The sequence below is a fragment of the Aethina tumida genome, chromosome 1, assembly GCF_024364675.1.
Source record: "Aethina tumida isolate Nest 87 chromosome 1, icAetTumi1.1, whole genome shotgun sequence".
NCBI classification, from domain to species: Eukaryota; Metazoa; Arthropoda; class Insecta; order Coleoptera; family Nitidulidae; genus Aethina; species Aethina tumida.
The window spans coordinates 1,328,618-1,355,202 of record NC_065435.1 but is presented as its reverse complement, the minus strand read 5'-3'; the positions used below and the strand labels follow the sequence as shown (position 1 = coordinate 1,355,202).

General features: G+C 28.6%; 1 protein-coding gene across 1 annotated transcript in view; it reads right to left on the bottom strand.

Annotated features, from left to right (window-relative positions):
- LOC109600743 (uncharacterized) overlaps positions 1-26,585 on the bottom strand; it is a 101,562-nt gene that overhangs the window by 63,632 nt on the left and 11,345 nt on the right. Inside the window, exons 2-3 of the mRNA XM_049961657.1 lie at positions 19,360-19,473; positions 17,377-17,615 (exon numbers count right to left, since the gene is read on the bottom strand). Of these exons, the coding sequence (XP_049817614.1) occupies positions 17,377-17,615; positions 19,360-19,473 (353 nt within the window). The remainder of the gene's footprint in view (positions 1-17,376; positions 17,616-19,359; positions 19,474-26,585) is intronic.

The window sequence follows — 26,585 nt, the reverse complement described above, 5'->3', positions numbered from 1 at the left end:
TTGTCAAAAAGTTGATATGTGGCAAATTACCCATATCATGTGAATTTTATCAATGTGGCCTTGTATGTGTGTATTTTTATTTTTTATTCAATGCTATTTTACTGGCTAAAATTAGATGAGTAGTTACAAAGTTAGTAAAACGATTATTAAACATAAAGGGGTAAATTATTGAGTAGATTATTTACTTTTTGTAAAGTTTATCTAAGTACATTTATTCAGGAAAATAATATGTACATAAAATCTCGTCGTAGACTTTGAGGAGCTAATAAACATGTTAATAAACAATGTTTTACTACACAATAGGATTTATTATATTATTTTTCTCACCTGTATAGACAATACTTTATAAAAGAGCGTTTTAATGAAAACCTTTAATTATAAAATGCGCTGTAAACAAATTTTAGAAATGAAAGATATAACTTAGGGTTCCATTTTATGTTATGAGGTTTTACGAGGGTGTTAAACATTAGAAACTTTGAAAAGGATTTGTAATTTTGAAAAACAATAATTGTTAGTGTTATAAAATTTATGAATTAACCATCTAAAAGAAAAAAACAAGACAAGTAAAGCAAGAAAGAAATTTATAAAAAAGAAATAATTTTTCTTAGTGTTAATAAATTTAACTAAACGAAATATTAAAACAATTTTCAAAATCAGATGGTTATCAAATAGAACAGTATCAACAATTTTAAGAAAATGAATCGTCCCCTGATAGCTTTCCAATCTCCAATAAAAACCGTGTAAAAAGTTATCTATATAACCAAATTTTGTCATAAAGTTGACATGTGGCAAATTGCCCAGTATCATATGGGCACTATCCACTATTTTTTTAAAGGAAAGAGTGGTCTCGATGTAGGTATTCTTTATTCAATGCTATGTTATTTTGCTGGCTAAAATGCGGTGAATAGTTACAGTGTTATGAATTCATTTAATATGTTTGATAAACTTAAAACAATAAAACTAAAAATAGGTGCCTATATCTAGGTCATTAAATGTTTGTATAATTAAACAAATAACAAGACATATAATTTTTTTTGTTTATGCGCAGCATTATAGGTAATTTAGTAAAACGCTTGTTAAATAATGGTAAAGGGTTGAGTCGATTATTTACTTTTTGTGAAATTTATCTAAGCATATTTATTCAGTAAATATATGTACATAAAATCTGGTTGTAGACTTTGAGCAGATAATAAACATTGTGTTTAACCACACAACAGGATTCATTATGTTATTTTTTTCACCCGTATAGACAATACTTTATAAAAAAACTTTTGAATAAAAACCTGTCATGATGGAATACATTATAAAGAAAACAAAAAATGAAAAATGAGAGTCATAACTTAAGGTTCCATTCCATTTTACGATGTTTTACAAGGATGTTAAACATCAGAAACTATAAAAGGGATGTATGGATATGCGGCACAACACCTGTTTACAGATTGCGAATAAAAATTGCCTAATATAAATTCTAATGTACAATCAATAAAAAAAATTAAGTAAACTTTACACGGAAGTGCATAATTAATTTTTATGTTTCACGATTGTTCTGGCGAAAGAAATTTTAATAAAACTTCAAGCGGTTGACAGACGGAAGTCTTAAGGAAAAGTCACCAATCTAAGCTTTATTAAAAGAACAATAACATCAGAAAATATTCGTGTTGACATTTTGATTGCGTAAATACTTGCCAGCTAGACGGTCTGATAAGCAAATCTTTGTGAATGCTAAATAAATTCAAATCTGAGCCAACGCGATGGGGATTTATAAATTCCTTGAGTCTATCTCTAGATTAACGGATATCACATCGGGTCGCATTTCAATCGAAGGTCCTCTGTGTTTTTATTTCAGCCGAAGCAATGTCAAAAACAGGTGTCAATATAATTTGGTAATGGCAAGTTTCGAAGTTAGATTAAAATGATAATTAGATTTGTTGAAGTTTGGAAATTGTCATACTAAAATCTCCCAAAGTTGTTTCATTAGAAGGAAAAAACATTGACAAAGAAGGGTGCTAGTTTGTGTCACATGACACGAATGTTACTTTTCAATTTGGTGATTAGCTTAAATAAAAGTTTAAATAAAATTACTTTTACTTCCCATTGGTTATAAATATTTCAGGGGTCCTTGTAAATCCGAGAAGTTTCAAAGTGTTCCCTAACTCTGTTTTCAGTTCAGTTTATTTTATTTCCAAAGGAGAGTATTTGATAAAACTTATCGCAAATTGTACCAAATCGTAATACACGCGAACACACGTAACCGTCAACTTAATGTTTCACCGTTAGTGTCACCTGTTAAAATATTAATTATTTAGTTTTCTAACCGCAAATTAATGAACGACTATTGCAGTGACATTATGCCGTAAATATCGATTGCGAATGCAAGAGATAATGAATGCATCCAAAGTCAATATAAAAGTTTCCGAATAAATTACTACTGGGGAAAACTGGAAAAATTTCCTTATAAAAATACAAAATTCCATCGTGGTTTTTTAATTATAATCCACAGAAATAATATAAAATTTGAAATTAAACGTTTTGTAAGATATTTCATAAAGGGTTCAATCTAAAATTAAATTAATTCTGTAAGTATACAAAATGTTTTCTTGCTTTTCTGTCACACATGTCAGTTGGATGTACAGTATTGGCAGGAAATTCAAATAATTTTTATCCGGGTTATTACATGGAGATTATATGGGGGTGTTTTTCTTCGTACGGAGTTGGTAGGTGTTATATAAAATTAATCATTGTATAAAGAATATAAAAATATATAATTATTTTAAATAAAATATAAAATATTTTAATTGAATTCAATTAGAGTTGTGAATTTCCTAATTAACATTGAACAGTATAGTAATGTGTGCCACCATTGTAGCTGAACATCTACGCTAGGAAATAAACCGTCATAAAAATACCAGCAATAACTCATCGAATGGATTCCAGAAATGGCTTAAATAAGCCCAAGTTGATTTAGCAAATAGCGTGTATTTTTTAGAGGCGCATTTCCTGGGGAAAAATATAAATCAATTGTCGGTGTTTTATGGCGTTGCACGCGTCGAAAAGTGATAACTACTGATAACAGGCCAATGGGAAGTTGCAAATAAAAATGGCAAACATTACCTGGTTTTACGTCACGGTCCGTTTGCAGTTTCCGTCGTCTATTTTATAATCTCCGTCCTCCCTATAGATAATTGCCCGTTATTAAATTCGTCGTCGTCCTTTGAGCCGTCTCGAACGAAAATTAATCAAAAATCAGTAAATAAGTCAAAGGGATTTCGTTTCAAAGTGCAGAATGGGTTTATCCATCGTTCATTACTTATGCAAATGTATTTTCGTAATTTTATTATGACTTTGCGTAAAACATTAGTCAGAATGTGTGCATTTCAAAGGGTCTAGGATTTAATCAAATAAAGACTAAAATCCTTGCCGGGCCACTCAGTTTAAGGACGTGGGAATTAAGAATTCAGGACGTACACCCCATGGAATATTACATTCATATAACGTGAAAACCAACCGAGTCAACGCCTCCCTTTCGCCGAAGATCACTTCTGAATTTAAAAATCATTTTTTATTACACGCAAATGCATAGTTAACGATTTCCAGATTTATATACGCCCGTTCCTCTTTTTTTTCAACGTCTCCAGATATTGTTTTATTGCTCCCCAGAATCCTACGGCTCATGACAGGACGGAATATTGAAATTTTACTCGGATGCAATCACCTTTCCGTTTGTTGTTGTACCTTTACCGTTCCCGTTTCCCGATTCGTTTATGTACACAACGCAAATTTAAAACATCACTCAATAAGTCTCCCGTCCAACTAAGAGAGACAATTTTTTCTTTTTTAGAAATTCTACTTTATTCATCACTTTCAAGAGTGATACGTTCGTTCCAATGCTGATGCCCTTTATGTAAAACGATTTCAAAATTGGCCTCACTTCTTCTATTCATTACAAAACTGGTGTTACTAAAGCGACTGTAAGTAAACCTCTAAACTAAACGTCAGAATGTCTTGAGTTCAATTTTACTGATTATTTGTTTTGGGTTGGCAAAAGTAGAGCAATTTATACTATATACTTAAGTTTTGTTGCTACAAATAATTTGTAATTAGTATTTTAATTAATTTTACACTAATATATTGTAAAATTGCCATTATTATGATGCGGCAGAAATGAGCAACGGTGACAACAAGTGGAGTAAGACGCTGTCTCACAAACAAATTTATTTCTCATGCAGTTCCTCGTTGCTTTGTATAAAAATGCACCATAAATTTCGCAGCTAAGGTCCACTTTCGCCGAATTCCGACACCGGCGTACAGGTTGAATTTAAAGTGAAGCGTGAATTGAAAAATATGTTGAGGAAATAGGAAAACCAGCTAGTGAATTAATCAAATTAAACAAAGTGAGTAAATTAACATTTTCCGAAGCCCTTTGTTATCCCGTCACATCTGGAAGTTAATAAATGTATTCTTTTCTCCTTAACATTTAAAATATCTACAATGGTCGGCGTCTTTTGTTCCTCCGTGGCCGGGGCTTGGGCAAAAAAAAGTGCAACCTTTCACGCCCCGAAATCTGTTTGATCTGTTTCGGATGTCGTTTTTTTGAGCAAGTAACAGTGTTGTTGCGAACGCCTGGCCGCGGGGCCAATTAAATGTTTTACCGATCATTTTATTTTAACAACGGAATAGAAATTTAAATGGGCCCCATTTATCCATCCTTTAACTATTATATAAAGCAACAAATGGTCCACGTTCGAAAAATAACCGAGTTTTATACTGACAATAACACGCTGGATAAATACATATGAATTTATGGATGTATGAAAACTGTTAACATAACCAACTTATCACCCCATTTTTTTATGTACGGTCGTTCTATTAACTATTTACAGATTTTAATAAAGTTTTACGGGGATTTTTTTGCAACACTCATTCACAGTATGCTTTTCATGACATTTTAATTTGGAATCACCATTTGATGAAAAGAAAAATTTTACGTCAAATAAAACAGTCAAATCCCCTTTGATTTTTACTGACATTAGTCAACAAAATATGAATTAAAATAAAGTGCATTTACCAATTTCACATAGGAGCACTGTCTCAGTGAAGTTGGCCCAACCATTTAACAAAAAACTATTTTTGTTAGTTGATGCAACTTCACTGAAACAAAGCTCAAAAATAACTCAAAAATTCAACAAATATTTTTATACTTTCGTTGTATTCAAGTGTCATAGAAACAAAATTAGGTTACTCCAACTAAAGAAATATTTCAATATTCTATGTCTACAGTAAAAGTAATTAAATTAAATACCTTCAAAATTAACGAAAAAAATGTAATCAGTGAAAAATAAATCAATAAATCTCATAATATTTAAATAAAGTATTTATTAAAAAATCAAAAATACTTTTTGATTATAAAATAAATAATAGAGGAAGTCAATTAACACATTAGTTAAACCTTCTAATTGTCAATAGATGTGGTTACTTCAAATGAAAAAATATTTCAATATTTTTTGTTTGTCTTAAAAGTAATTAAAAATATTCTTATTTAAAACTTTTTTGTATGTCTTATCATAATATAAATAATAGAGGGAGTCAATTAATACATTAGTTACTCATGTTAATTGTCAATAAAAGTGGTTACTTCAGCTGAAGGAATATTTCAATATTTTTGTCAGCAATAAAAGTAATTAAATTCAATATCTTCGAAATTAAAAATACAATGTAAACAGAGTAAAATCAATTCACAAATCTCATAATATACAGTACATCATTAGATTTTAAGCATTTATTAAAAATTAAAAAATATTCTTATTTAAAACTCTTTTGTATGCCTTATCATAATATATATAACAGAGGAACTTAATACATTAGTTACTCATGTTAATTGTCGATAAATGTGGTTATTTCAACTGAAGAAATATTTTAATATTTTTCGTCTGCAATAAAGTAATTAAATTCAATCTCCAACAAAAAAAATGTAATGGAGAAAAAAATCCATCCACAAAAGTATTTCTCAAAAATTCAGAAGTTCCTTATTTAAAATTTTTTATATGTCTTATGTAAAATAAATAATAGAGGGGAACAATAAATATTTCAACCAAATCCGATACCCCTCATACAGAATATATATATATATATATATATATATATATATATATATATATATATATAAAATATTGAAATTTAAATCAAAGGACAAATAATTTACTTTTGTACTTTGCGAGACAATAAGAAAATAAAGAGACCCGGAGCTTTTATATGTCTTCGACATTAGATATGGCGTATCAAAGAAAAAGTAAAATATTTATTAAGAACGATCCTGTTGGTTTTGTTTTTAGTGAACATAAATCGTCCATTTGACAAACGCTTTTGTTTCAAGTAGCCGAGTAAATTGTGTTGCTGATAGTTTTCCTCGGCAGTAAAAATGGTTGAAATTAGATTTCGGGTAAGCCGCAAACGTTAAATATACATAATAAAAAAGGTGCGTTCAGTAATAAAACCTTTCAACTAGAAATAGTAAAGTCAGAAGACAAATGGTATTAGCACGTATTCCCAGTTAGACTCAGGAGAGGTCTGTCTATTGTTAAACTAGGCGCTGTGGTTTAAGATGGATTCTCTTTAGCAAAGGCAACGTACTGCCGAGTGACACTTCACCTCCACACTGCTCTAAATTCTATCTATTCCTCCGACTACACACAACACTCAAATAAATTTACAAGTTCTGTTTTGAAAGTAAGCCATATCTCATATTAATCTTGGCACTAGGAATTTGGGTTAACATTCACCCTTCATCCGTCAACACTTCGAAACTATCACTAGTTTCACTAGTCAACCAGATCAATTTAATATCTTTGGCTGTGATCTCGTACAAAAAAGTATTAAATCTTCATCTTTGATGTGTTCGTGGTTCGTGTCGGTGCGACTTGTTAGAAATGCACTAATTGCAGCTAAGAATGAAGTGTACTTAAACTAATTAAATAAGTTGGTTGTTGTGTCAGTTTTACCTTGAAGCGACATAATTAAAGTAAGTGAGTTTGTGGAACATATCCAAAGCAGTTAATTCAGACGTGGCGCTTCAGTTGTTACGAAAATCCACAACCAGTAACATAATATTTATAATTAGAGAAAAGTTGAGAATGTGACTGTGTCGGCTGGGCGTAAAACTAATGTAAAAGGCCATCGGACTTAGAAAACAATTAGATGAGACGGTCTCATAGAGCGGGGAGTTAATACGATTGGACTAGTGAACAACCGAACTTTTAATCTTATCAGTTTTCAGAGCCGGCCTCGATCGGGCCGAATTCACCTGAGACACGCCTTCACTTTTTGACTTGATCCATAAATACTGCACAAAAAAATATTCGAACGCGTCGGGCACAATCAATACGTTAGGAAAAAAAATTATGGGCACGAAGACACAATGCGTGGCGTGGTAAAGTTTCGTTTGCTTAAAATTTAACAGTCTGGGCGCAAAATTAATTAAAGGCCCGTAAATAAAAGTCCATTATTTGTCTTTGTTGTGTTTCGGGTGGCGAACTGACGAACGACGGCGAGTCCTTCTCTCCGCACCTAAATGAATTTAACCTTTTAAAAACGCCTTTCAATTGTGCGCCAAACAAATTTCCATCTTGGGGTTATTACACAAATATTTGCATATTGGTTAAAGTCTTTCTTTAACCGCATCTTTTAACTTCAAGATTATAATATACCTTCCAGTTATTCTTCCAGAAAATTTCATTTGTCAACTTGAATTGTTCCTGCCATTAAAACGGATGTAACTAATTGAAAAATAAAGAATATTTATTTAACACTAACACTAATTACATTTTCTAAGGTTAATGTTCAGATTTTACAGCAGAATTATTAAATGAATTTTGCTCTTTGTGTACTTCTTGTTTTTGGTTTCCAAACGAGTACTTTGAGCAAAATTAAATGAGCAAGATTATAAGGACAGAAAATTCGTTCTTTGTGAACGTTAAATATCATATAATAAATTTTAAATATGCACTTAAATATATTTTCACTGTTTAAATACATTATCGATCTAATCTTTCTTTAACCACACTTTTTATATTTTAAATTTATGATTCTGCCATATTTTCATTTGCCATCATGAATTGTTCACACTTAACATTAAAACGAATATAACTAGGTGACAAAAAAAAAATAATATTTCTTTAACAATAAAACCAGTTCCATTTTCTGGGGTAATATTCAGATTTTACTTTAAACTTTTAAATGAATTTTGTTCTCCATGTAGTTATTGCTTTAGTTTCACACGGGTATTATACAAACGAGTATATGAACAAAATTATAACGACAGAAAATTCATTATTTATGAACATTAAAAAGAATAAAAATATTCAAAATCGACACAATAAATTTTAAATTTGTAGCAAAATTTATTTTCATTGTTCCAATGTTTTATAGATTTAATCTTTCTTCAAATATGTCTTTTAAGTTTAATATGCTATTTATATTTACATTTGCCTTCATCGTTAACATTAAGACGAACATTAATTGTTAAAAAATAAAAAATATTTCTTTGATGCTCCTTATACATTTTCCAGGATTAATGATCAGGTTTCACCTCACAGACCATTAAATTAATTTCATTATGTTATTGTTTTCGTTTCCAAACGAGTGTTTTGTGAACAATGAAATGAGTAAGATTATAACGATAGAAACGTTATTTTTTATGAACATTAAAAATGAAATAAAAATATTAAATATACATACAAAAAAATTAATCAATCTGAACCATAATATATTTACTGATTTAAGTTTTCTTTAACCACATCATTAAAGTTTTAAAATTGTAACATCACATAAGAACTTCATGAATGGCTTCTTTTTAACATTAAAATAACTTGTTGAAAAATAAAAGGTATTTCTTTAATATTAACACCTACCACTTAACATACTACATTTTCTAGGGTTAATGTTCAGATTTTACCTCACCGACCATTAAATAAGTTATGCAGCTATTGTTTTAGTTTCAAACACGTATTCTGAAAACAAGTAAATTAGCAAGATTTTAAGAACAGACAATTCATTATTTATGAACATTAAAAAAGAAATAAAAAGTATTAAGTATCCATACAATAAATTTTAAATCTACACTAAAATATTTTTATCACTTAAGTGTTTTATTGATTCAGTCTCTCTTCGACCTCATCCTTTAAGTTTTAAAATTATAAAACGCTAATTTCCAAATTTTCTGAAGTTACACACGTATGTGGACAAATGTATAGAGACAGAAAATTCATTACAATTATATTAAATATCCATACAACAAATTTTAAATCTGCAACAAAATATATTTTCATTGCTTACGTATTTTATCTATTTAGTCTTACTTCAACCACATCTTTTAGGTTTAAAATTGCAATTCTTTTACTTTTGTCCATCATTATTGAAATAAAATAAATATAACTAGAATAAAAATAAAGAAAGTTTCTTTGACACAACACCAATTACATTAAGGAATATTCAGATTTTACCTTTCAAACTTTTAAATGAATTTCGTTCTTCATTTAAATGTTAGTTCCAAACGAGTATCTTACAAACAATACGTGAACAAGATTACATTGAAAATGAATCATTTCTGTAAATAAAAAATATTAAATACATATGCTTAAAATCGACACCACAATTTATTTTCATTGCTTAAAAGCAATTTCTGGAGAATTTTAATATTTAGTAGTGGCACAAATATAACACCAACATTATTATGTTTCGACTGAGTGTTGTGGACAATAGTCATTAACCATTATTCAGGTATTTAACGGCACGACAGTAAATACATATATCAAGTTTTTATTCTCAAAATATTAAATTGAATATACATTAAATTGAAATACATTTCGAAAACATAGTCATAATCTTACTTTCACCAACATCTTTACTATCACCAATTTTCGACGGAGCGGCACAGTAAACTAATTTTGATCGCTCCATATAACTAATTGAAAAATAAAATTTCATTCTCTGTGTAGTTATTGTTTTGGTTACCAACGGAGTACATTGTAAATAAATAAATGAGCAAAAAAACAGGATAAAAACTGAATATTCATTACTTATGAATATTAAAAATGAAATAAAAAATATTAAATATACAATAAATTTCAGTCGGTAGTAAAATATATTTTCATAGCTTAAGGGTTTTATTGATTTAGTTTTCCTTGACTATATTATTAAAATTTTAAAATTAGAATATGCTATCTTTCAATTATTTTATTATTTTTTTCATTTGTCATCATGAATTGCTCCTCGTTACAATTAAGATAATTATAACTATTTCTTCTTCGTATGGTTATTGTTTTAGTTTCTAAATTATTCTAAAAAGGAGTAGGTGATCCTCAGAAAATTGCATATGTATAAAAATAATAAAGAAATAAAAATTATTAATAATCTATACAAATTTTAAATCATTTGCGTGTTTCATCGATTTTGGATTACTTCAACCACAACTTTATTATAATATGCTACCTTTCAATTACATATTTTCTTTGATCACCATGAATTGTTTTTATTTAACGTTAAAAGCTATTTTAACGATAAAACCAATTGCATGTTTTGTACTAATACCTTAAAAATGACGATATGAAATAAATTACAAAATATTTAGAATGTAAAACTAAATATCCATACAATAAATTTTTAATCTGCACTAAAATATATTTTCATTACTTACGTGCTTATCGATTTAATTTTACATTTAGGTTGTTTCCAATTTTCACTCCATCTATATTTTCATTTGTTATACTGGTTTTTTGTTACTTGGATTTACTTAAGACTTAAGATAATTAGATGAAAAATTAAAAATATTTCTTTAATAATAAAACCAATTACATTTTCAGGAGTAACATTAAAATTTTACCTCATAAACTTCTAAATGAATTTCGTTCTACGTGTAGTTAGTTGTTTTAGTTTGAAACAAGTATCCTACAAACAAGTATGTGGACAAGATTATAACAGAAGGAAAACTTATATCTTAAATATTCATATGATAAATTTTAAATCTATACTAAAATATAGTTTCATTGCTTAAGAATTTTATCTATTTAATCTTTCTTCAACCACATCTTTTAAGTTCCAAAATTATAATACCCTATCTATCAGCACTTTCATATTTTTATTAGTCTTCATGAATGCTACGAAGGCATTATAACTAGTTGAAAAATAGAGCATTTCTTTGACATTAACACCAACTCTATTTCCTAGGGTTAATGTTCACATTTTACGTCACAAATCATTAAAAGAATTTCGTTCTTTGTGTAGTTATTGTTTTAGTTTGAAACACGTATTCTGCAAACAAGTTAATGAGCAGATTTTAACGACAGAAATAAAATTAAATGAAATATCCATAACATAAATTTTAAATCTACACTAAAATATATTTTCATTGCTTAAGTGTCTTATTGGTTGAGTTTTTCTTCAACCACATAAGTTAACTTTTAAAATAATATGCTACCTTTCAGTCTTTCTACATTTTCTTTTGTCATCATTAACTGCTCTCGCTTTACATTAAAACCAATATGATTCGTTGGAAAATAAAGAATATTTCTTTAGCAATAAAACCAATTACATTTTCTAGGGTAATATTCTGATTTTACCTCACAAACTTTTAAATTTCCTCCTTCGTGTTATTTTAGTTATTGTTTTAGTTTCAAACGAGTATTCTGCAAACAAGTATGTGAACTACAATACAATACATTATACCTACTGAAAATTCATAATTTATGAATAAAATATATTAAATATTTGTAGAATAAATATTAAAACTGCAGAAGAATGTAATTTCATTACTTAGGAATTTTATCTATTTAATCTTTCTTTAACCATATCCCTAAAGTTTTAAGATTATTACATGCTACATTTGAGTTTTGTATATTTTCAATTGTCATCATCCTCCTTACCATTGAGATCAATGCAATTAGTTGAGAAATAAAATATATTTCCTCTTTGACACGAACAGCTATTTTGGAGTGAATATTCAGATTTCACCTCACAAACCTTTAAACGAATTTCATTCTTCTTGTAGTTATTGTTTTACCTTCAAACGAGTACTCTGCAAAGAAGTATGTGAACAAGTATGTGAACGATAGAAAATTCAATATGTTTGAAAATAAAAAAGATATAAAAAATATTAAAAATTCGTTCAATAAATTTTAAATCTGTGCTAAAATATATTTTCATTGTTTACGTGTTTCATCGATTTTAACTTACTTTAGACATATCTTTTTGGTGTTAAAATTATAATTAAAATGGAACCTTTTAATTCTTTTATATTTTTATTATTCATCAGTAATTGTTCCTAATTAAAATTAAAATAAATATAACTAGATGAAAAATAAAAAATATATCTTTGTCATCAACCCTAGTTGGGGTTACTATTCAGGTTTTATCTCGCAAACAATTAAATCAATGTCATTCTTTGTGCAGTTAATGTTTTAGTTTCAACCGAGTAGAATCAAAACGAGTAAATGAGCAAAATTACAACAACAAATAATTCATTATATATGAACATTAAAAGAGAAATAAAATATATTAAATATCAATCGAATACATTTTAAATCTGCATTAAAGTTTTTCCTATGATTTAACCTCTCTTTATAGATTTATAATACTTCTACCTTCTAACAAGTATTCTGCAAAGAAGTATGTGAACAACAGAAAATTCAATATCTGCAAAAATATATCTCCATTACTTACGTATTTTATCAATTTAATTTTACCTTATCTACATCTTTTTGGTTTTAAAATGTAATATGCTATCTTTCGATTATTTTATATCTTTAATATGTTTCATCGGTAATAGTTCCCCTTTAAAATTAAAATAAATATAACTAAATGAAAAATAAAGAACACTTCTTTGATACCAACACCAGTTACATTTTCTGAGGTTGCTATTCATATTTTACCTCGTAAACAATTAAATAAATTTCGTTCTTCGTGTAGTTAATGCTTTAGTTTAAAAGGAGCAAAATCCAAACAAGTAAATGAACAAAATGACAACAGAATATTAATGGACATCAAAAGGTAAATAAAATATATTAAATATCCACACAATGAATTTAAAATCTGCACTAAAATGTTTTCATTCCTTAAGTGTTTTATCGATTTAACATTCCTTTAACAAAATTTTTTGTTTTAAAATTAATATATTTCAGTTTTTCTATATTTTTGTTTATAATTATAAATTTTTTCTACTTACTAGTAACAGAAAATTTAAAAAATAATACATTAAACGTTAAAAACATCCAACCAATAAATATATATTTGTAAATCCATAATAAAATATATTTTCATCGCTTAAGTGTTTTATTGATCTAATTAAACGGTGAAAACTAGGTCATCTGATAATGTGGTGATATTAATTTAATGAAAACTCACGCTTTAGCAGTTTAGCAAATAATACGTGTGTTATTAAATTGTAGAAAGCAAGTAGTTGAATAAAATATACGAGTAATATGTCTCAAGATGCGTCAAGAGTCCTCCACTACGTAAAGCACCGAAGATATAAATTTCCAAATAAAAGGACAAGAGCACTCCTAAAAATTTATTAAAAACAAATTCATCTAAAGAAAAAACATCCGAATGTCACGTCACGTCATTTCCACACCTTCAATTACACCGTTTGTCATGCAAAATTGCTAAAGTTAATGTTATAAAACGGGAAGGCGAGGAAGCATAATAAAAGAAAAATAAAATAAGGCATCGGGGTCGGAAAGAAATTTGCGTAATTTGCAAATCTGTTGAGATTAACAAAACATGAAACAACCGGTGTACAGAAAAAAAAAAGAAACGCAGGCCGAAAATAACGCATCTGCTCCTGTAAAGCGTGTTTGAGGGCCCGCTTAAATTGCACGGATGTATCAAATTTAGCTTGGAAAAATCGACTCTGTTCTTATCATAAAATATTTAACGCCACACACGCTTTTATCCATGTGTAAAAATAAATTACGAGTCAAAGATGAGGGAAAAAAAACATTGTAATAAAACAAATGAAATTTCTTTTTGCCGTGGATTTATCCGCAACGGCCAGTTTGAAGTGGGCACGTACGACCGTTCAATCGTACTTAAGGTGAAGAAAACTGTTATAAAACTGGGACGCAATCACGATTATTTTTAATAATTACTTTAGTACGGCGCATTTTAGTGTTTAAATCCTGTTTATTGTCTTGCACACGCCAACAAACCCGGATTTACGCTGTTCCAAGAGATTAATGCACACCTAGAATTTTGTAAATAATTTTTTTATTTAAGTAAATAGTATATATATTTTTAAGTTTAAGGGAACATCCTAATCGTCCGGATAATTTAGAGAATGTTCTACTTCTACTCGAAATTTAAGAGAATTTGGACCAAAATGAATAGAATGAATAATTTTTGTAGAAAAACTATTATTTTAAGATTTTTTGTAACGATTGCAAATACATTTAGTTTGCCTGTGTTTAGAACATATTAATAATAGTAAATTATTATTGGTGTGGTGCCTTAATTTGTTGAAACAGTGTATATGAAGGAATTTGATTTGCAATTACACTACCTAGCCCGGTTTTTTCACAAAGTCCGACGTACAGATTCCCGGTTTCACCATAAAGGATTTTATTATTATTGAATTTTGTTAAAGTGAAAGAACGTATGAAAGGGATAAGTTGCAGGCCACTGCAAAAATGCATCATAAAAATGGCTGGCGTGAAAAAAAATGGTTTGAAATTATGGTGGAGGCGAAGGTGACGCGGTCGGACGAAATTTATTTTCCCGTGGATTTATTTGTAATGGGTACCACGAAGTAAGCACGTTCGAGCATTCAATCATTCAAAAGACGGTTCATTTGTTTTAGAGAAACAATTGAATTTTTCTAGCTAACATGTTTGTTTTGTTTCCTGAATTGCTGATTTTCAACTTTCCTGCGTTTTTTCTCCTCTGCTAAAATATTAAGTTAACTCTGAGGCACAGTTCCACATTAGACTGGCTCAATCAAGATGGGCAAATAAATAAAATCAACTGAAAAAATAAAATACATGTGACATGTGACCTAAACAAATATCTCAGTGATATTGTCAGTGATTCGTTGTCATTATAGCCAGTTAGTTAGTTTTGGTAATGATTATGAAGGATGAATTAAATTAAACGGCGACCTAATCTATGCTAAACTATTTTAAATTGTTATCTTTGTGAGAAAGTTTGCTAAAGGACGATTTTCTCGCTTGACTGTTTACTGTGCAGTACGTCTGATTTAAATCTGAATTATAATCTGCCAGAAAACACCTTGGAGGCATTATAGTTTCATTATAACAGCATATGAGATTAATTTAAACATGGCACATTCAAAGACTATCAAATTTACGTAAACACTTTCGGGCTTGTGTGTTAATAAGTAACAGGGCCAATGTTCCTAAATTGAATTAAAACTAATCCAGCAAAACTAATTAACTCGAACATAGAATTTTTCATTTTTTTTATTAAACGTATAAAAGAAAATGTAGCGGTTTTAATATATCAAATATGGAAATTTTTTAGTCGTAAAATCGCCCGAATTTATGGAGCACTTCTTGTGACATAATGTAGCCTGCAGTTTCTTAAACTTTGTTAAAAAGTTTAAAGTTCTTCCCTTCGTACGTACAAATGACTGAATGTTACAAAGAATTTTTTCTTGTATTTAGTGGTAATTTGTTCTGAAATGTAGCATACAATATTCGATAATAAAAAAGAAGTCAGAATAAAGATGGGTATACTAATGATTATTATTATTTTTTTAATATTTATGAAATTCTACACAAAAAGACAAAGATAAAAATTTTAATACGTGTTTAACATATACACAATGAGAATTTAGTTTATAATAGATTACAGTAGTGTTTGCATGATTATTTGTTTTGATAATTATGCCTAGATGTAAATTTGAGAGGGGTAGAGCAATTGGTTTGTTGAAATCTGGGGTCAATCAGTGTGAAATCGTATGTAAACTCAATGTTGTACAAGATGTTATTTCTAACGTGTGTATTTGATTTTAACAAACTAGCTCTACTTCAGAAAGACCAGGATTGGTAGACTAAGGTAAACTTCTGCAAATTCATTCACGCAGATCATTGAGATGCTTTTATTTGACTCAGGACTATAAGTAATAACAACTGGAATAGGCAATTAATCATTAAAAATCTCTTTGAAAATTAAAATTGCTATATTTATATTCAGACCAAATCATGGTGGTTTTTATAATACAGTAAAAAACAACAAATTATATATGTAAATTTGATCAAAAACATATGTTACTGATTAAGGTTAAATTTATTAACTCTTATGTATTGTTAATAACTAAATTACTTCTAATTAATATGTACTACAAGAAGAAGTAACAAAAAATCAATGACAAAAATTTTTACATAATTTTTACAACACCTCTAACTTTTGAGCATGAGTTTGTAAGTTGTAAATTAGTTCACCCTCCAGGGATAACAAAACCATCAATTTCAAAGTAAAATTTAATCAAATTTACAGAGTACCAATTCAAGATGTCAATTAAAATTGTCCGTTTTCACACAACTCCATTAATAAAACAAATCCATATCAATTATTAAGCACAATTAAAAAACATTTAACTCGAATCCTGCGAGTTTGGCCAAAGTGACGTTTATTAAAGCAGCTTTTAAAAGTGACGTCATTTTAATAAAAGCAATACACATGAGAATTGGCCTCTGGTGAATTTTGATATCAGGTTTGATGTACTTAAAACTCTGGAAAAGGCTTCATTTCCATATATATCTTTTTAATTTAAAATTCAATTACTCTACTATAACTTCTGTTCCATTGATTTTTGCTAGATATTTTAATGGATATGTTCGGAAGATTCAATGCGATTGTTTCATTCAATTTTCCTCTGACGGTGTTAAATCAGTCATTGCAGCTCGATGAGAAAATTAAAAATAAACGATTTTCCCCGAACTGGGAAAAAAACACCTTTTATGCAATGTTTTTAAGGAAGTTTTCCGATATTCCCGGGAGAATAAAATAATGTACAAATACAGTGCCTTGGTTCACTAGATTTTCCCGTTATTCCCGAGCCACAGCTTCAATGTGAGACAGAGACGGATAGATAACTTTTAAAATACATAGTATTCGAGAAGCAGACTCTTTTTATTCTGCTTTCAAATACGAATGTTGTTTAATTATTTCAATAACCGAAAATGTATCTGTTGCCACAAATAAAATGGATTGTTTAGTTGGGAATTTTCACAACAATCACCGAACAAACAACGCATAATCGAAAAAAAGAGAATTGATGAATGGAAGTGAATAGAAAGGGAGACAGATAGTGAGAAAGAGTAATTGAGTATGGCCAGTGATCTGTAAAATGAATGATAATTTTCGACTCACAGTTTTATCCTGGAGCAATCCTATTCGACAGTCGAGCATGACAGTGGATCCGACTCTTGCAGTGATATTATGCGGTTCGGGACCCTCCTCGAAAAAAGGACCCCACCGGGAATCGGGCAGGTGGTAATGGGGAGCAGGAAGTCCTCTACCGAAACCATGACGTACAGGCTCGCTGGCCTTAGTTGAGTATTCTGAACTAGAAGTGCTTTCCGTTGATGCTGACAAGAAAGGGGCCGGACCTGAAATATAATAGATTTTCTGTCACCTCGACTTATTCCATTTCATTCCAATAAACATCTATTTCACCACTTGTTTCCACCTACAAATTTATAAGTGGAATTACTTCCTAACATTTTACACTATCTACGCACATATTTTTTTATTTAATTCACCGGAAAAACTAATTTACCTTTTTGTTTCATGATTCATTTCAATAAATTTCTTTGTAACTCTATTATTTTTTCTAAATTTCATTTTTGGACTTTTGGATTTGTAAAAATTTATTTACTACTTTATTCTAAATAAATTAAGAGAGGGTAATAATGGGTTGAAACTAATTAATCTTAGTGGAACAAAACTAGTAAGTTTTAACCCCAGAAAAATTTTGATGACTGTATGATAGCTTAATTAGAAATTAGATTAGACTACCAATGCAATTGTAAAACTTACACATATATGATTTTCGGTTTGCTTTACACATTAAGGAAGATTTTGTTGACTCTCTTGAGGTAAATTACTTTTTTCTGTAACTAGTGTTATTTCTACGTCCATAACACTAAATATTCAATATAACAATGGTTACTTACACGGAGAAAAATGGGTATATATTAATATATAGTTACACATTTATAATATATTTATTCTAAAATATTTTAAATATGTATTTTTTAATACATTTTATAATAAAAAATTTAAATAAGTGGGTCAAATGTATATTTCGAGAAAATCTCTGATTAAAAAAAAAATATATATTCGAGTCCCAATTTAATTAAATTAAAGACAATTTTTTATAGTGTAGTAATTTAAATATAATTTTTAAAAATATATTCAAAATTAAAGAATTATTTTTTAAATTTTAATAAGTCTAGTATTAAATATAATAAAAAATTAATTTAATTTTAAACAATATATATTATAAATTAAAGAATTGTTTCTTAAGTTTCAGTAAAAAGAAACTCAAATTTAATATAAGTATGTATTAAATGTGATAAATAACCATTTAAAATTGTTCAATATGTGAAAAATTATTTTAATTTGGTTTTAAAAATGTATATTAAAAATTAAAAGAATTATTTTTTAAATTTCAGTAAAAACAGATACAAAAAATAAGTATAATAATATAATGATTAAAAAATATTATTAAAAAATATTACAACAACATAGATTAAAATTTAAACAAATATTTCTTAAACTTTAATAAAAAACAAAGATTTTACAACAAAATGAAACAAATATACAAAGTTAATATAAGAATGTATTAAAGTTAAAAATATATATTAGAAATTATTAAATATAAGACAAAAAATTTAACATAAGAATATACCAAATGTATATTTAAAATAATCTAGTATTAAATATAACAAAAAATTATTTTAATTTAATTTAAAAAAATATTGTATATAAAAATTAAGGAAATAAATATACACATTTAGTATAAGAATATTATACTAAATATATATTTAGAATTATTAAATGTAATTAAAAAAATAATAGTTTAATTTCAATTTAAAAAATATATTATAATAAACAAAGGTATACATTTTAATTCTATTAAAATATATAATACATTTTTCTCCGTGTAACTAAAATTCCTTCAGCATCTCATAAAAAAAAATTAAAACATGCAAAACTAAAAACATTGAAAGGTGCAAAGTGCGAACGAGAATATTTCACAATTTCATAATTGAAATGGGGGAAAATGTTTGTAATATAAAATTTGGTTGTGCAACCGACAACAAAAGGCATTAAAATTAGCGTTCTGACCTCCCGCTGTGTTGGCAGGAATATCTGAGGCCAGATGAGCGACTGTTTCGGAGCCCGGCTCGGTCTCCGTTTGCACTGAAACATCCTCTGATAAAAATGTCGTCGTCTCATTGTCTGAAACAAAACGGAAGATAAAAAAAAACGGCACGTCGTTAATGTACGGTTTAAATTATTTTATAGTTAGTCCAAATCGATGTGTGTGTACATAAATCCGAAATGTTGCTGCGAGTACAGGCCGCAAAACGTTGTAATTTATGTAGTTCGTGTACGGGGGAACGGGGACAGGACATTTTATCTCGTCCAAAACAAGGTCATATTACATTTCTACATTACATTTCATTCATTTTTGGCTGTAGCTGTTTTCGGCGATTCGTGAACCCCTTTTTGGATCAGTTGTTGCTTGTCGATTTTGGATAAACTTTTTCATCCGTGCAGTTATAATGCAATTTGATCCAAATTCAATTGATTAATTAACCAAACTCGGTTTTTAATATTTTATCGGCGCAAATATATAACAGACGTAAATAGATAAAACATTTATTGATGTTACAAATATTTGATTTATTGTGAAAACACAATCAGCCATTATTTTTACTGATTTACGTTCATAACTCAATTTTAAGAATTAATTCAATATTTGCTTTATTAAAAAAAATTCAATTACACCGATTGTAGATTTGTTCACAATTGTATTCAAATGTCAGAATTTTTTTGTACGGTGTAAAAAAATATTTGAGCTGTAAATATGAAATTGCAATACTGGAAAACAATAGGAAAATTATTTTCAATAAAAGAAACTACTTTTTTTAATTAACAAATCAATTATTGTTTCTTTTTTTTTTGTACGGTTACATGAGCATTATTTGGTGCGGAAAAATAGATCAATTATAAAAAATTCAAATTCGCTAATAAAAAATGTATCGAAGCATTGGTAATGAAATTTAATTGAAATTTGAATCACCTATTTGGAAAAACATTGAAATTTAAACTTCATTAGTCTAGAAAATTATTTTTACAGATTAACTGATTTATCGACAATTTAATGTATGTACAGTACTTATCAGTGAAACAGCACAAAATTTAATAATACAAGTTTTGTTATATGTTTTATGAAAGGATTTAATTCCAAATTTATTCACTAAATACATAAAAAGAATATTTTAATATTTTATAATTTTTTTTTTTAATTTTTCAGACATCTTAAAAACGACGAATTTGGCTCATTATATATTTAGGTTCTGTGATACTATTTAACAATACTCTCAATAAAAAGAGTTTATTCTTTGTTGGATTTATATTATGTTATTAAATAACCCGCATTCAGTGAGAAGAAAAAACCATTGTAGTTTAAAGAAAAATAAAATAATAATTAACACGAAAAAGCAAGGTCTAAATATTGTTGACGGTGCTGAAAGCACAAGATGCTCCCAAAAATAGTTTAAAATGTTATTAACAAATTAAAAACATTAAAAACTTATTTAAAAATGTAATAAGAAAACGTTCTAACCAAAAATAATTCCTTTTATAGACAGATAAATTGGATGAATCAGTAAACGAAATGCTTTCAAAATTAAAAAATGAATTAATTAACAGTGTAAAAAAATATTTGTGCTGTAAATATGAAACTACAATACTGGAAAATAATTGGAAAATTATTTTCAATAGAAGAAACTACTTTTTTTAATTAACAAATCAATTATTGTTTTGTGAATACTTTTTTTTGTACAGTTACATGCGCATTCTCTGTTGCAGAAAAACAGATCAATTGTAAAAAATTCAAATTTGTTAATAAAAAAATGTATCGGAGCATCGGTAATGAAATTTAATTGAAATTTGAATTACCTATTTAAAAAAACATTGGAATTTAAGCTTCATTAGTCTAGAAAATTATTTTTACATATTAACTGATATCGACAATTTAATGTATATACAGTGCTGACCTGTGAAATAGCACAAAATTTAAAAATAAACATTTTATAAGATTAATTCACTAAATGCATAAAAAGAATAGAATCTGTTGATTAAGGTACAAAACGAAAAATTGTAGAAACAATATAGTGTAATTATTTTTAATAAAGTAGAGAATATCTTGATTGCTCTTAATCCAAGGTGTACATTTCCTAATTAAAAATAAATAGTGGATACGATATAAAAAGTCTTCTTGTTGTTATACAAGAATAAATCAGTATAGAGTTTATTCCTTGTCCTGATTTAAATTCAAAAAAAAAAGAAAAACAATAATATAAAACACACAATCCTTTGGGCAAACGAAGTGAATTATAATTTTAGAAATTGAAATGAGTGAACAAACAATTCACATAAAATTCGCGAGCGTTGCGGTGTAAACATTAAAGAGGGAATTTACAATTCAAAGATGATTTCCAGTTTTGCAACTGAAATACGTAAACGCCGTACATATAAAATTTACGAAGTTCTCACGAGCTAAAGCCCTTTACTGCGTCCATTTGTAGTTGCTTAAATTATTTAAAAGTGCCGGGCGTTTTAAGAAGAGACTTGCGAATTTGGTTAATAAATAACGCTATTTCTGCAGCGGTTTTTTTTTTCGTATTTTTATTATGACGCCATTAATATTGGAGATGTACAGGCAGGTTTGCAACGGATAAAATAATTTAATGTTTTTATGGGATGGAACGGAGCCCGGCCCGGAGATCCCTCTGAATATTTTATCGTTTCCTTAAAGAGAAATAATAGGAATGTATATTAGATGATTACGGGCACCGTAACATTTATATCTTGGGAAGTGATGCCTCCCAAAAGAGTGAATCTGGTCACTTCTGCCTTTGATTCATCCTTTGGGGGACTTAAAATGTAGTGATACAATTCCAGAAAACTCAAGTGAAGTATAAATTTGTTCTGTTTTTTTTTTTCCTTAAGGAAAATCTAGTGCAAAGCAAAGCTATCTTGATCTCGGTTATAGGAGAGAAACAGTTGAAAATGTCGCATTTATTACTCTTTTTGTATAACTCTGGCTTAACGGGAATAATGGACTAGCTGAGAATTGAACATTCATTTAAATTTGTTTCTTTTCCGCACGCAAAGAAAAACAAACAAACAACTGAATAGAATGGAACAATAAGAGAACAGAAGGTGCGAGTGTAAGGGTAGGATAACAAGTCCAAACCTACTTTAGATCTGCGTTTTTATTTGAACAAATAATTTGATTGTTTTCCTTGTAATTAATATATCTTGTTGTATATTTCAGAGAGATTTACACGTTATATAATGCTAATTAAAAGATTAATAAAATTAAAGTTTTTCCTGTCATCAAAAACTTAGACACATTTCTTTTAAATTGTGGTTAAAAGATAGCTTCAAGCCTCATATAAATTTATTTTAATAAACCAACTTAAATCACAAAATATTGTGATAAAAGAATTGTTTTGACAGATATTTGATATTGAACAATGTTTGTCATCAGCTTCATATAAATTTATTTTAACAGAAGATTTAAGTAAAGTATTCTCATAAAATAATTTTCTGGATAAATAATAAATAATAGCTTAACTGTCAGAGTTACTAAAATTCCAAAAGTCCATGTGTGGTTCAACGTTTGTCTTCAGCTTCAGCTGAACTGTATCAACTACTTGAAAAATTGAAGACATACATAAACGAATTATTTACTAAATTATAAAAGCATATCTGTTCCAAATCTGTATTTCTATTTGGACAAATAATTAAATTGTATTCTTTGTAATGAATCATGTAAAGTTTATTCTCGGGTGATTTACACTATATTTAATGCAACTTAAAAGTTTGAATTAACAAAAGTTAAGTTACTGGGTAAACAAGAAGTTGTTAGTCTGAGCATTTAATGAATAATATGCAGTGTTCATCAGCAGTGTGAGAGACTTCGTTTGCATCTGGTTACTAATTTCCTAAAGTTTAACCCACATAAATTAAATATTACGACATTAGTTTTATTGTAGTAAAATTATTTCAATCCCTCACACAGGGATAATATCCTTTGCGCCAGAACATTGTAGTCTTATTAACTCGCAACTTGATTCTGTAATTATGCTAAATAAACTTTACAGATTTTATGTATAAATTATATAATTCTTCGCGTGGCTACAAATGTTTAACAAAACCGCAATCCGGCCATTCGTATTCAATTTAGCAACATGAACTAAACACCAACGCAAACTCTTTATTCCGCCATCTAAAATTTAAACACTTTTCTGATAATTACAATTAACCACTGTTAAACTTTAAGTGTCGATTTAATCTCGACGTAAATGAATACAAATGATAATACTTTCAAGTGTGCAATGAATATTTGCAGTAATTCTAGACGATGGTGGATTTTGCGAGATACGGATTACCTTACGGAATTTCATTATACTTAAGTATGTTTAAACTACCGCAAATGACATTGTTAATTGCAAACTCTCCGACTGCAATTACATTGTGACGAAATGTTGTTCTCCTTACGTAGATCAAAGGCGCCAATTATTACAATTAATCAAATTATTCCAATTATTTTAATTAGCTCAACTACGAATTACGAGTTTTTAGTAATTAACCAAAATTCGAAAACAATTTGCAACTAAAAGCCAGTTAACATATTGGCCGGTTGTCGTTAGAAAAAACAAATGGTCATATAGCGATGATATTCCATTTAGCTGTTTAAAAAAAAAAAGCCGATAAAATTGCGAGCCACGAGGGACATTGAATGTATTTCCGTTTTTGTAATTAACAAGTCCCAACCAAGAACATTACAGTCAATTTTTGCATGGCGTTAAAAATAAATAGGCTGGAAATGAAAACAGGTACACACAAACGCGAATAATCAAAATGAAAGTTCCACTATTCATACGAATTAAACAATTACACCCCGACAACCACATTTACAAAAGCAATTACGGCGTATTTAAAAGAAATTATAAAATCCAGCTGAAACCATAAATTTCATAATAGCTCAGGCCCGGCTGACGGAAAAAAAATACACAAAATTACACACCGAATCGCTTGCTTAATAGACTTTTCGAAATTGAGACAATTACCTAACCCCTCAGTTTGAAGTCGTAAAGTGTTTAATCCTATATTTTTAAATTCTAAATACACCCAGTCCATGCTGAACGAATTAAACCTTTTTCACGATTTTTATTTCGTCTGAATTACACTAAACTCGACTGTCATATGGGAATAACAGGATTTTTGTGCGAAATTAAACATGGTCGGAATTTTAAATTTAATACTTTAAATAGAACGGCTCACTTCCACGTCGACATTTTATTAACTAATTGCAAATGTAACACGTCATTTTATAAAGAGAACTTGATGCTTTTATGAAAATCTCGTATATGGACCAACGTTTGCCATTAACTTCAAAGTATTTTATCTTAATGGAAGAGTTTGATTAAAATGTTTTATACAAATATTGCTTTGATTAATATTTAACATCACAGGTAATGGATATAAATTAGCCTCATGTGAACAAAAATTTGTATTACTGAGAAGGTTTGAATGGTTTTGGTGCAAGAACTTTAACCAATTGCACTATTACATGTTTTGTCTTCAACTTCATCTTCAACTTTAAAGTTAAATGATTCTAGTACACGTATAAACTTTAATCAACCACAAAGTTGAAAATATCCATCCCTTGTAGTTTATTCTTTCCATTATTTATAAAAAATTAGTTAGAATCCAAAAGTGTTACGTGTGGTTCAAGATTAGCCTTGAATTTATATACATTTATTTTAAAAATATTTAATTAAAATATTGTCATAAAAAATTGTTTTGGTTAAGATGTAATGGACAAACTGTTAGAGTCGAATAGTTTTAGCACATGCATCGACCAACCAACTGCAAAATTGAAGAAATACTTTGAAGTTTACGTTTTCAGTCTGAAATACAGAGTGATTAAGAATCTAAAAATGTCACGTGTCTGTTAAACTTTGTTTTCAAGTTTACATAGGTAGATTTTTTAATTAGAAGATTTAATTCAATACCGTCAAATGAAGAAACCCCTTCAATTTTTGTTAGAGCCAAAGTTAATTAACTGAAGTTTATCGTATCAATTTGAAGTAAAATGGCTTAGAATCACATGTGATTAAAGATTTGAATGCTGACACAAACTTTAATAGGTTGCAAATTGGAAAAATATCAGAGTTAAATGGTTCTAGTACATGCATCAACTTTAGTCAACTGTAAAATTGAAAAAAGTTCATGTTCTCAGTTTGAAATACAAAGTGTCTAAGAGCCTAAAATTGTCACGTGTGATTCAAAGTTTGTTTTCAAATTCCCATAAATAGATTTTAATGAGAAGATTAACATTAGATAAACCACCAGAGTTAAAACGTTCGAATACAAGCATTAACTTTAACTAACAGTAAAAAGTTTTGTTAACTAACCGCGAAAATGTAGAAACCTCTTGAAGTTTATCGTTTTAATTTGAAACAAAAATCACATATGATTAAAGATTTGAATGCTGACGTCAAATTTAATAGGCTGCAAATTGGAGAATATGAGGGTTAAGTTTTGGCATTTTCAACAAAACAAACAAATTTACCTTAAAAAGAAGATTTGAATGTTGTGGCAAAAGTATTGTTTTAGTAAAGATTTAATATTGGATAAATCATCAGAGTTGAGTGGTTGGAGTGCAAGCAGCAACTTTAACGGGCTACAGTATAAGAGTTTTGTCTTCAAGTTGGAAGAAGCCCCTGGAAGTTAATCTTAATGAGAAAATCGTGTAATAAATAGTTGGACGTAAATAAAGGTAGCTTTCATAATGAAGTGTAGACGTATAAGAAATCCATAAGCTTTTAAAACCGGGAAACTTTTCCTTTCGATTTCATTAAAAGTTATTTTACTTACTTAAAATGTTTTCAGTGCGCAACCAAAAATACCCCGTGTATATGCAGCTTTGTCTGAAACACAGCCTCGGTAATTACACAAAGAAAAGCTTAACATCTGCTGTAAAATTTTCATGAAACATTTAAGAAGTAATTAATTTGGTTGAAGTGTTGAGATAAGTACAATAAGGCGATACTCTGAATAAAATACAACTTAAAGGTGATAAAATAACAATAGATGGTTCAACTTCAGGCCCGGAATATCATTTTCAACCCTCAAATTTTCGTACTTACCCCGGTTTTAAAGAGTAATTTTGGTTAAGACGCTTCGAGACACTACTCTAAATTATACACCGCAATACCCCGCAGAAGGCAGTTTATTCCTGCACCCTTAACAACATTCGGTAATAA